Source organism: Salmo trutta, chromosome 6 (genome assembly GCF_901001165.1).
Source record: "Salmo trutta chromosome 6, fSalTru1.1, whole genome shotgun sequence".
In the NCBI taxonomy this organism is placed as follows: domain Eukaryota; kingdom Metazoa; phylum Chordata; class Actinopteri; order Salmoniformes; family Salmonidae; genus Salmo; species Salmo trutta.
Window position 1 is genome coordinate 1,669,608 of NC_042962.1, and position 13,976 is coordinate 1,683,583.

Here is a 13,976-nt window from a genome sequence, read left to right on the forward strand (position 1 = left end):
TTTAGGTTCCAGGAAGGTTCTGAGAACATTTTGCTTTAGTTCCTTCATAGTTTTCCATGTTTTTTTTTAAATTAATGCTCTGAGAATGTAATTATAGGATATTTGGAGGTTTTTTAATAAAACCTACCATGAATAACACTGCTAGCTTATTTTGGGTTAACTTTTTTTAAAACTCCAAGCACAGATAAGAAACATGGAAATTAATTTCCTTAAGCATTGATCTTGCAAACAGATTTATTTTTATTGTGACATGGCATCAGAGATTTTAAACTATAATTTTCTGTTCTCTATCCAATGGAGTTAGTCCAGTGCGCCACCAGGATGGAGCTAGTATGCCATGTTTTTTAAATAAGCGCTCACCTGAACACACTTAACAAGATAGAGAATAGAGAGAGTTTTCTTGATGCTGAGAACAGAAACGTTACTGAAGTTCTCTTGTGGTTTTTTTCTCAATGTTCCACCAGTAGGAAACATAATGCTGAAGTACTGAAATTATCACAGAAAAACATTCCCGGAACTATTCGAGAACATTCCCAATGTCAAACCAGTTGGAGAACGTTGCCAAAATTAAAATTAAAAGGTCACACTTTATTTGGACAGTCTGGATTTCTCATGTGTAGATGCTCTAGAGATGGTCATACTTTAAACAAACTATCTGTTGATAAGGAACTGCTTGCTAAGGTTACGATTAGGGTTAGGTTTAGAATAAAGGAAAGGGGGGATACCTAGTCAGATGCACAACTGAATGCATTCAACTGAAATGTTTCTCTGCATTTAACCACTCCTAATCATAGAGGTGCAGGATAAGGATTAAGGTAAGGGTTAAGTTTAGGATTAGGCTAAGGGTTAAGTTTAGGATTAGGCTAAGGGTTAAGTTTAGGGTCAGGATAAGGGTTAAGGTAAGGGTTAAGTTTAGGATTAGGCTAAGGGTTAAGTTTAGGATTAGGATAAGGGTTAGGTAAGGGTTAAGTTTAGCATTAGGCTAAGGGTTAAGGTAAGGGTTAAATTTAGGGTTAAGATAAGGGTTAAGGTAAGGGTTAAGTTTAGGATTAGGATTAGGCTAAGGGTTAAGGTAAGGGTTAAGTTTAGGATTATGTTAAGGGTTAAGGTAAGGGTTAAGTTTAGGGTTAGGCTAAGGGTTAAGGTAAGGGTTAAGTTTAGGATTAGGCTAAGGGTTAAGGTAAGGGTTAAGTTTAGGATTAGGCTAAGGGTTAAGGTAAGGGTTAAATTTATGATTAGGCTAAGGGTTAAGGTAAGGGTTAGGATAAGGGTTAAAGTTAGGTTTAGAGCTAGGGTTATTAGATAGTTAGTTGAAATGTTACTGATAGTCTGTAGAGTATCTACAGATGGACTATCCAAATAAAGTCTTACCAAATTCAATTTACCAATTCTTTTACTTTTAGGAAACGTTCTGTTAAAGTAATAATAAAATTATGTTTTTTTTCCTATGTTCCTTAAATGTGCTGAGAAAGTTTCCGAAACTATTTTGCGCCATTCCCAGAACGTTGTGGTAAGGTTGTATGCAAAATAACCATAGGACAACCACGCTCTCACCAATCTCTAAGAAACATATGGTTCTCAGAACGTTTTGCGCCAACTGGGTAATTGAACACATTTTATAGATCTCAAGGAACATTAATGAACATATCAGTATACAGTCGTCCACATGGGCATTCACGAGGTCTCCATTCGTCACCAATAAGCCACATGGCAGCATAGATTGCAACATACAGAGTCTATCTTCATAATTTTCTAAGTATAATTTTCCATGTCATATTCTGAGATTGTGTGATTTGAAACACCAAAATAAAAAGGTCGATATTTTACCCGTCGAAACGCGTCACCTCAGCCAGGGCCACTGCCACAAATCCTAGAAGCAGAAGAATCTTCATCATGTTGCCAGTGAAGCTGTCTTCATCAATCCCCATCCTTTATAACCCCTGATCCTCTCCCTCTCCACCAATCACAAGCCTCTGTGCCTCCACCCACCCCCACTCTCTCCACCACAATCCCCATCCTCAGCCGAGTGGCCCAGTGCTATCTCTCTGTCCAGAAGCCTATCTGACCACCTGTTAGCAGCAGGTGTTAGTCCAGGGATACAGTAGCTTCTCAATGAGAACGTCTTCAATGATTAACAAGCTGTGATGGAATCCTTCTAATGGCTGTTCTAGAATGGTGCGGAGCATGGACTAGCCAAGGTCATTGGTCTGTTCTGACACGTGACTTGGAGCGCAGTCATATAACAACTTATGAAAAACATCTAGCAAACGTTTTAGCAATCAGTATAAGTTGTGTTCAGATCAGACGGTTGATTTTTGACAATACAGAACGACCAGGCCTGTATATTACTAAGACTTTTGCTTTGACACAAGCGTGTGGAGGCGTAGGGATGATGTGGAAATTATGCAACCTATTGGGTAGGTTACTACCCTGTACCTCTCTTTTTCCCTATCGATGAAGAAGTGCACAACAAGCAGAAATCACAAGGAGATGTATAGGATTTAGACTTGTTCCATTTTATTTATATACTGTACACTTACAGAATAGATACGTCTATTGAAAGATGTCAACATGTTTCGATAACACCAAGACAACTGATCTGCCGCAGATACAGAATATAAACAGAAAGTATATCATCATCATCATCATTTCTCCCTAGAGTTGCACAGTAACTTTCCTGAAATTCCTGTGTTTTCCAGAAATTCTGATAGTAAAATGATAGGAATTAGGAGGGAATAAGCAGGAATAAACCTCCAACCGGGATTTCTGGAAAACCTGGGAATTTCGGGAAAGTTACTATAATTTTACAACCCTATTTCTCCCTAATCTCATGTGCCATACGTTACAGCTAGGCCTAGGACGTTAACTGGACCTTAAAGTTCTGTTGTGAAGACCTAGGTGGTTGACTGGACCTTAAAGTTCTGTTGTGAAGGCCTAGGTGGTTGACTGGACCATAAAGTTCTGTTGTGAAGGCCTAGGTCGTTGACTGGACCATAAAGTTCTGTTGTAAAATATCAGAACTCAAAATCAACCAGATCATGCAAAATGCTTTTGATGTATTTTGGACTATTTTGAATGAGATTTATTTTAAACGTCTTCTTATCCCGAACCGCCGGACCGATCGGAACCAAATGTAGTTCCGATACACGTCTTTATTAAGAGTCTAGCTAAAACGCCATGGACGCTATGAACCAATGAGATTGCATGACATTTTTTTTCCTGTCTTACAGCGTCACTATGTTGCCAAACTCAACCATACTCTACAAGTTAGCTAGACTCACCTCCCTTAGCATGTGTGCCAAATTTCATCACTCAGATTCAAACAGAACAAGAATATTGATCTAAATATGGTTAGATATGTTAAGTCTTGACAGGGTTTGGAGCATGTGTACCCATCCTTGTCTGATTTGTTTAAGTATGTGTAAGACCACACGCATGTGAATGTTCATTGGTCAATAGCTGCCATGTTGTTTTTGTTACTAGTCTGGAAAATATTGTGTTGAGAGACCTTGGTCCGTACATGCCACATGTCAAGTTTCATTCAGATCGGTCAATCGGTGCTAGAGGAGTAGTGTTTTAAGTGATTTTCACAACATTCAAAATGGTGGAAAATTCATCATGGCGGACTATAGGTTCTTGAGCCAATTGTGTTCCTTGTGAGGAGAGGGAACTATGAACTAAATTTCATGACTCTAGGTCACACGGGGTGCTGGGGGTTAACCTTTAAAGTGTTGCATTTTCAATCACTTGTTATAGCGCCGCCATGTGGCCAATTGGCATGATATTGCACGAGAGGGGTGTGGTCCTTGGGCCTTTACCATGTTGCTAAGTTGCACAGTCCTGGGACTTTTCATTTCACAGGAATTATAATTTTTTAGCAACGGAGGAAAAAGGGACAAATACAATACAATAGCATTTCACCAGCTTCCCTGCTTGAATCCCTAATTAAATAGTACATATAACATCATAAGGCCACTACATATCTACAATACAACATTTGTAATACCACCATACGTTTGACATTTTACAGCAGACACTCCTATCCAGAGATAGTTACACTTAATGCATTTATCTTCAGGTGGGACAACCACATATCACAGACACAATAAGTAAATGTTTTCCTCATTAAAGTAGCTATCAGCAAGGTCAGAGTTAGTATTTTTAATTTAACCTTTATTTAACTAGGCAAGTCAGTTTAAGAACAAAATCTTATTTACAATGACGGCCTACCAGGGGACAGTGGGTTAACTGCCTCGTTCAGGGGCAGAACGACAGATTTGTACCTTGTCAGCTCGGGGGATTCGATCTAGCAACCTGTCGGTTATTGGCCCAACACTCTAACCACTAGGCTACCTGCCTCTCTAACCGCTAGTCTACCTGCCTCCTCTAACCGCTAGTCTACCTGCCTCCTCTAACCGCTAGGCTACACGCCTCCTCTAACCGCTAGGCTACCTGCCTCATCTAACCACTAGGTTACCTGCCTCCTCTAACCGCTAGGTTACCTGCCTCCTCTAACCGCTAGGCTACCTGCCTCTCTAATCGCTAGGCTACCTGCCTCCTCTAACCACTAGGTTACCTGCCTCCTCTAACCACTAGGTTACCTGCCTCCTCTAACCACTAGGCTACCTGCCTCCTCTAACCACTAGGTTACCTGCCTCCTCTAACCACTAGGCTACCTGCCTCCTCTAACCACTAGGCTACCTGCCTCCTCTAACCACTAGGCTAACTGCCTCCTCTAACCACTAGGCTACCTGCCTCCTTTAACCGCTAGTCTACCTGCCTCCTCTAACCGCTAGTCTACCTGCCTCCTCTAACCGCTAGGCTACACGCCTCCTCTAACCGCTAGGCTACCTGCCTCATCTAACCACTAGGTTACCTGCCTCCTCTAACCACTAGGCTACCTGCCTCTCTAACCGCTAGGCTACCTGCCTCCTCTAACCACTAGGCTACCGGCCTCCTCTAACCCCTAGGCTACCTGCCTCCTCTAACCGCTAGGCTATCTGACGCTCTAACCGCTAGGCTACCTGCCTCCTCTAACCGCTAGGCTACCTGCCTCCTCTAACCGCTAGGCTACCTGCCTCCTCTAACCGCTAGGCTACCTGCCTCCTCTAACCGCTAGGCTACCTGCCGATCTAACCGCTAGGCTACCTGCCTCCTCTAACCACTAGGCTACCTGCCGATCTAACCGCTAGGCTACCTGCCACCTCTAACCGCTAGGCTACCTGCCACCTCTAACCGCTAGGCTACCTGCCTCCTCTAACCACTAGGCTACCTGCCGATCTAACCGCTAGGCTACCTGCCACCTCTAACCGCTAGGCTACTTGACGCCCCGAAAGTGGGAAAAAAAGTCAAGTGCAAGAGTTTGTTCACAAAATCAATTTTTTTAGAAGTAACTTGTGTATCACTTTTTCCATGTGGTTTCTACCTTCACAGACTCCAAAAAATTATGACCTCTTCCTAAATATTTGCTCAAATTAATAATTGTGTTTATGGTTCCACACTTTCCCTACAAAAAGTTTTGAAAATTAACACAAATTGTAGTGAATTTCCGCTAACTACTCAGCCAACACATAGTATAACTGTTTTACTGTCATTCTATTCAGTTAAATGTTTTTAAAATGATCTACGTCAGCTTTATTACTAGATTTCTGAAGAATCAACAACGGTGCAGGTCCAATGAATGTGTTAATTTTCGAAAGCTTCTGCATGAAATTTGTACGTTGTCTTAAGTTTCTCTCACTTCAACCTAGGTTCTGACCAGGAAATATAATTAGAACACATATTATATCTGTATGGTTCTAGAATTAGAACACATATTATATCTGTATGGTTCTAGAATTAGAACACATATTATATCTGTATGGTTCTAGAATTAGAACACATATTATATCTGTATAGTTCTAGAATTAGAACACATATTATATCTGTATGGTTCTAGAATTAGAACACATATTATATCTGTATGGTTCTAGAATTAGAACACATATTATATCTGTATGGTTCTAGAATTAGAACACATATTATATCTGTATGGTTCTAGAATTAGAACACATATTATATCTGTATGGTTCTAGAATTAGAACACATATTATATCTGTATGGTTCTAGAATTAGAACAGATATTATATCTGTATGGTTCTAGAATTAGAACACATATTATATCTGTATGGTTCTAGAATTAGAACACATATTATATCTGTATGGTTCTAGAATTAGAACACATATTATATCTGTATGGTTCTAGAATTAGAACACATATTATATCTGTATGGTTCTAGAATTAGAACACATATTATATCTGTATGGTTCTAGAATTAGAACACATATTATATCTGTATGGTTCTAGAATTAGAACACATATTATATCTGTATGGTTCTAGAATTAGAACACATATTATATCTGTATGGTTCTAGAATTAGAACACATATTATATCTGTATGGTTCTAGAATTAGAACACATATTATATCTGTATGGTTCTAGAATTAGAACACATATTATATCTGTATGGTTCTAGAATTAGAATACATATTATATCTTTATGGTTCTAGAATTAGAACACATATTATATCTGTATGGTTCTAGAATTAGAACACATATTATATCTGTATGGTTCTAGAATTAGAACACATATTATATCTGTATGGTTCTAGAATTAGAACACATATTATATCTGTATGGTTCTAGAATTAGAACACATATTATATCTGTATGGTTCTAGAATTAGAACACATATTATATCTGTATGGTTCTAGAAGTAGAACACATATTATATCTGTATAGTTCTAGAATTAGAACACATATTATATCTGTATGGTTCTAGAATTAGAACACATATTATATCTGTATGGTTCTAGAATTAGAACACATATTATATCTGTATGGTTCTAGAAGTAGAACACATATTATATCTTTATAGTTCTAGAATTAGAACACATATTATATCTGTATGGTTCTAGAATTAGAACACATATTATATCTGTATGGTTCCTGTAATACGGGTCATCTAAAGGAGACCAAAATACGCCGTGTGAAGTGGTCATATTTACTTTTAATTAAAACACTTTGCAAAATAACAAAACGACCATCAACAGTCCCGTCAGGTACAAACAACAAAACGGAAAACAACCACCCACAAAACTCCATGATAAACATGCTGCCTAAGTATGGCTTCCAATCAGAGACAACGAAAAACACCTGCCTCTGATTGGAAACCATACCCGGCCACAACATAGAAATTACAACGTAGAACGACAATCTAGACAACCCACATAGAAAACAGAAAACCCAAAACACATAGACAAAAACACCCCCCTGTCACGCCCTGACCAATCTACTATGGAAAAATGACCTCATACTAAGGTCAGAACGTGAGAGTACCCCCCCCCAAAGGTGCAGACTCCGATTGCACCTAAACCAAAAAAACAACAACAACAACCACAAGCACAAAGGGAGGGCAGGGATGGTGACAACAGTCTATGGCAGCTCATATGCAACACCCAGAACATTCCTCTTCTCCCGATCCTCCAGCAACGGAGGTGGCTCTGGCTCAGGGCGAAACCTCCATTCTGCCCGTAGATTCCTCTGCTTCTGTAACATAAGCCTGTAGATCATTATTGGAGGAATCGGATTGTGGATCCTTACCGGAATCCCTGTGCTGTAGACCACTACTGGAGGTTCCGACCTCCAAGCCGCCGCTGGAGGCTCTGGGCTGTGAGGCGTCGCTGGAGGCTCTGGACTGCGAGGCATCGCTGGAGGCCCTGGGCTGCGAGGCATTGCCGGAGGCCCCGGACTGGGAAGCGTCGCCGGAGGCCCCGGACTGGGAAGCGTCGCCGGAGGCTCCGGACTGAGAAGCGTCGCCGGAGGCCCCAGACTGAGAAGCGTCGCCGGAGGCTCCGGACTGAGAAGCGTCGCCAGAGGCCCCGGACTGGGAAGCGTCGCCGGAGGCCCCGGACTGGGAGGCGTCATCATCGGTTCCGGACTTATGACCGTTGCTACTGACTCCATGCCATGGATCATTTCAATAGGTTCCTCGCCAAGAATCATCCTTACGGCCGTCGGACCATCGACTATCACTGGAGGCTTTTTACGAGGAGCAGGAATCGGTGTCACCGGACTGGGGAGACGCACTAAGGGCCGAGTGCTCACAGCAGGCACTGGCCGTACCGGGTTATGGACGCGCACTAGAGGAAGAGTGCGACGAGCAAGCACAGGACATACTGTGCCACAGAGGCGCACTGGAGAGTGAGAGTGCGAGAGGCAGGCACATGCTCGCTACAAAAAGCACTTATAGTTGACTCAGGCCTCAACCCTTGCCCTGCCAAACTACTCGTGTGCCCCCCCCAACATTTTTGGGGGGGCTGTCTCCCGTTTCTTCCAGGTAAGTTCCAAAATCTCTCGATTACCTGGCCCCAAGTCCAGTTTCTCCTTTCCCACCATTCTTCCACTGACCAGGTGTCCATATCTACCTGGGCACGCCGCTTGATCCAATCATGGTGGGTGGTTCTGTAATAAGGGTCGTCTAAAGGAGACGAAAATGCAGCGTGTGAAGTGCTCATATTTACTTTTAATGAAAACACTTTGCAAAATAACAAAACGACCATCAACAGTCCCGTCAGGTACAAACAACGAAACGGAAAACAACCACCCACAAAACCCCATAAAAAACAGGCTGCCTAAGTATGGCTTCCAATCAGAGACAACGAAAAACACCTCCCTGTCACACCCTGACCAATCTACTATGGAAAAATGACCTCATACTAAGGTCAGAACGTGACAGTTCTAGAATTAAAACACATATTATATCTGTATAGTTCTAGAATTAGAACACATATTATATCTGTATAGTTCTAGAATTAGAACACATATTATATCTGTATGGTTCTAGAATTAGAACACATATTATATCTGTATGGTTCTAGAATTAGAACACATATTATATCTTAATTTTATATCTGTATGGTTCTAGAATTAGAACACATATTATATCTGTATAGTTCTAGAATTAGAACACATATTATATCTGTATGGTTCTAGAATTAGAACACATATTATATCTGTATGGTTCTAGAATTAGAACACATATTATATCTGTATGGTTCTAGAATTAGAACACATATTATATCTGTATGGTTCTAGAATTAGAACACATATTATATCTGTATGGTTCTAGAATTAGAACACATATTATATCTGTATGGTTCTAGAATTAGAACACATATTATATCTGTATGGTTCTAGAATTAGAATACATATTATATCTTTATGGTTCTAGAATTAGAACACATATTATATCTGTATGGTTCTAGAATTAGAACACATATTATATCTGTATGGTTCTAGAATTAGAACACATATTATATCTGTATGGTTCTAGAATTAGAACACATATTATATCTGTATGGTTCTAGAATTAGAACACATATTATATCTGTATGGTTCTAGAATTAGAACACATATATATCTGTATGGTTCTAGAAGTAGAACACATATTATATCTGTATAGTTCTAGAATTAGAACACATATTATATCTGTATGGTTCTAGAATTAGAACACATATTATATCTGTATGGTTCTAGAATTAGAACACATATTATATCTGTATGGTTCTAGAAGTAGAACACATATTATATCTTTATAGTTCTAGAATTAGAACACATATTATATCTGTATGGTTCTAGAATTAGAACACATATTATATCTGTATGGTTCCTGTAATACGGGTCATCTAAAGGAGACCAAAATACGCCGTGTGAAGTGGTCATATTTACTTTTAATTAAAACACTTTGCAAAATAACAAAACGACCATCAACAGTCCCGTCAGGTACAAACAACAAAACGGAAAACAACCACCCACAAAACTCCATGATAAACATGCTGCCTAAGTATGACTTCCAATCAGAGACAACGAAAAACACCTGCCTCTGATTGGAAACCATACCCGGCCACAACATAGAAATTACAACGTAGAACGACAATCTAGACAACCCACATAGAAAACAGAAAACCCAAAACACATAGACAAAAACACCCCCCTGTCACGCCCTGACCAATCTACTATGGAAAAATGACCTCATACTAAGGTCAGAACGTGAGAGTACCCCCCCCCCCAAAGGTGCAGACTCCGATTGCACCTAAACCAAAAAAACAACAACAACAACCACAAGCACAAAGGGAGGGCAGGGATGGTGACAACAGTCTATGGCAGCTCATATGCAACACCCAGAACATTCCTCTTCTCCCGATCCTCCAGCAACGGAGGTGGCTCTGGCTCAGGGCGAAACCTCCATTCTGCCCGTAGATTCCTCTGCTTCTGTAACATAAGCCTGTAGATCATTATTGGAGGAATCGGATTGTGGATCCTTACCGGAATCCCTGTGCTGTAGACCACTACTGGAGGTTCCGACCTCCAAGCCGCCGCTGGAGGCTCTGGGCTGTGAGGCGTCGCTGGAGGCTCTGGACTGCGAGGCATCGCTGGAGGCCCTGGGCTGCGAGGCATTGCCGGAGGCCCCGGACTGGGAAGCGTCGCCGGAGGCCCCGGACTGGGAAGCGTCGCCGGAGGCTCCGGACTGAGAAGCGTCGCCGGAGGCCCCAGACTGAGAAGCGTCGCCGGAGGCTCCGGACTGAGAAGCGTCGCCAGAGGCCCCGGACTGGGAAGCGTCGCCGGAGGCCCCGGACTGGGAGGCGTCATCATCGGTTCCGGACTTATGACCGTTGCTACTGACTCCATGCCATGGATCATTTCAATAGGTTCCTCGCCAAGAATCATCCTTACGGCCGTCGGACCATCGACTATCACTGGAATCTTTTTACGAGGAGCAGGAATCGGTGTCACCGGACTGGGGAGACGCACTAAGGGCCGAGTGCTCACAGCAGGCACTGGCCGTACCGGGTTATGGACGCGCACTAGAGGAAGAGTGCGACGAGCAAGCACAGGACATACTGTGCCACAGAGGCGCACTGGAGAGTGAGAGTGCGAGAGGCAGGCACATGCTCGCTACAAAAAGCACTTATAGTTGACTCAGGCCTCAACCCTTGCCCTGCCAAACTACTCGTGTGCCCCCCCCAACATTTTTGGGGGGGCTGTCTCCCGTTTCTTCCAGGTAAGTTCCAAAATCTCTCGATTACCTGGCCCCAAGTCCAGTTTCTCCTTTCCCACCATTCTTCCACTGACCAGGTGTCCATATCTACCTGGGCACGCCGCTTGATCCAATCATGGTGGGTGGTTCTGTAATAAGGGTCGTCTAAAGGAGACGAAAATGCAGCGTGTGAAGTGCTCATATTTACTTTTAATGAAAACACTTTGCAAAATAACAAAACGACCATCAACAGTCCCGTCAGGTACAAACAACGAAACGGAAAACAACCACCCACAAAACCCCATAAAAAACAGGCTGCCTAAGTATGGCTTCCAATCAGAGACAACGAAAAACACCTCCCTGTCACACCCTGACCAATCTACTATGGAAAAATGACCTCATACTAAGGTCAGAACGTGACAGTTCTAGAATTAAAACACATATTATATCTGTATAGTTCTAGAATTAGAACACATATTATATCTGTATAGTTCTAGAATTAGAACACATATTATATCTGTATGGTTCTAGAATTAGAACACATATTATATCTGTATGGTTCTAGAAGTAGAACACATATTATATCTGTATAGTTCTAGAATTAAAACACATATTATATCTGTATAGTTCTAGAATTAGAACACATATTATATCTGTATGGTTCTAGAATTAAAACACATATTATATCTGTATAGTTCTAGAATTAGAACACATATTATATCTGTATAGTTCTAGAATTAGAACACATATTATATCTGTATAGTTCTAGAATTAGAACACATTATATCTGTATTGTTCTAGAATTAGAACACATGATCTATTTGTGGTTCAAGAATTAGTACATAGCTACACACTCCACCTCCTTCTCTCCTCTCTTCACATTAGACATGGCCTCCACGGCCTGCTTGTTTTTGTTGGTGAGGTGCAGTACCTCGGAGACGCGGTAGGAAAGGGTAGACATCTTAGAGCTGATGTAGTGGTGTGTCCCGGCGGAACAGTGGAGAAGGCGGAATAGGTTTCTCCTGAAGTTCTGTCCCACAAAGCTGTAGAGGATGGGGTTGACACAGCTGGTGATATAACATAAGATAACATTAAATGAGTTCAGATAAGACTTTATTGTCAATTGTCACTGAAACTGAAATGTGCTCCCCACTAGACTTGTCCTAGCCTGAAATCCAGACCTGTTTTGTGCTAACATTCCACTCCTAGTACTGCGTGTCAAATGTCAAACATGTTGAGTTGACACAAGTAGTGTAATAATAGCACAAACAGACAGGTTCCCAGGCTAGATTTTTTTCCCAGTTGGCAACGGCATTCGAACCAACAACCTTCCGGTTGCTGGCCCGCCTCTCTAACCTCTAGGTAATCTCTTGTGGACAGACTCATGTAACATTGACGCAATTATGCAAAACTTTAGTTCCGGGTTTCTGAGATGAACCTCAAAACTACCTGTTGAGGAAGGCTATGCAGACGGTGAAGGGCATGGCCGTGTCAATGACGTCCACCATCACACAGTTAGTTACAAACTTCAGCTGGGCCAGCAGCTCCATGAAGTGTAAAACCTGAGGACAGGAACAGATGACATTAATTACACACAGCACAGATCTAGAAGTACAAAAAGGCCATTTCTCATCACTTTAAGAGAACATTCACGGAGGAACAGGATAATAACATGATAATAACAGGATATTACAGGATATAATAGGATAATAACAGGATATAACAGGATATAACAGGATATTAACAGGATATTAACAGGATATAACAGGATAATAACAGGATAATAACAGGATATAACAGGATATAACAGGATATAACAGGATAATAACAGGATAATAACAGGATATTAACAGGATATTAACAGGATATAACAGGATAATAACAGGATATTAACAGGATATTAACAGGATATAACAGGATAATAACAGGATATAACAGGATAATCACAGGATATAACAGGATAATAACAGTATATAACAGGATATAACAGGATAATAACAGGATAATAACATGATAATAACAGGATAATAACAGGATATAACAGGATATAACAGGATATAACAGGATAATAACAGGATAATAACAGGATAATAACAGGATAATAACAGGATAATAACAGGATATAACAGGATATAACAGGATATTAACAGGATATAACAGGATAATAACAGGATATAACAGGATATAACAGGATAATAACAGGATAATAACAGGATAATAACAGGATATAACAGGATAATAACAGGATATAACAGGATATAACAGGATATAACAGGATAATAACAGGATATAACAGGATATAACAGGATAATAACAGGATAATAACAGGATATAACAGGATAATAACAGGATAATAACAGGATAATAACAGGATAATAACAGGATATAACAGGATAATAACAGGATATAACAGGATAATAACAGGATAATAACAGGATATAACAGGATAATAACAGGATATAACAGGATATAAAAGGATAATAACAGGATATAACAGGATAATAACAGGATACAACAGGATAATAACAGGATAATAACAGGATAATAACAGGATATAACAGGATATAACAGGATAATAACAGGATATAACAGGATAATAACAGGATAATAACAGGATATAACATGATAATAACAGGATATAACATGATATAACAGGATAATAACATGATATAACAGGTTAATAACAAGATATAACAGGATAATAACAGGAAAATAACAGGATATAACATGATAATAACAGGATAATAACAGGATATAACAGGATAATAACAGGATATAACAGGATAATAACAGGATATAACAGGATAATAACAGGATAATAACAGGATAATAACAGGATATAACATGATAATAACAGGATATAACAGGATAATAACAGGATATAACAGGATATAACA

At 40.4% G+C, this 13,976-nt stretch overlaps 1 protein-coding gene across 1 annotated transcript in view; it reads right to left on the reverse strand.

The window, feature by feature from the left end:
- Positions 1 to 11,856: 11,856 nt before the first annotated feature.
- The window catches only part of LOC115195314 (type-1 angiotensin II receptor-like), a 29,657-nt gene continuing 27,537 nt past the window's right edge, over positions 11,857 to 13,976 (reverse strand). Inside the window, exons 4-5 of the mRNA XM_029755091.1 lie at positions 12,529 to 12,641; positions 11,857 to 12,146 (exon numbers count right to left, since the gene is read on the reverse strand). Of these exons, the coding sequence (XP_029610951.1) occupies positions 11,915 to 12,146; positions 12,529 to 12,641 (345 nt within the window). The 3' untranslated portion in view covers positions 11,857 to 11,914. The remainder of the gene's footprint in view (positions 12,147 to 12,528; positions 12,642 to 13,976) is intronic.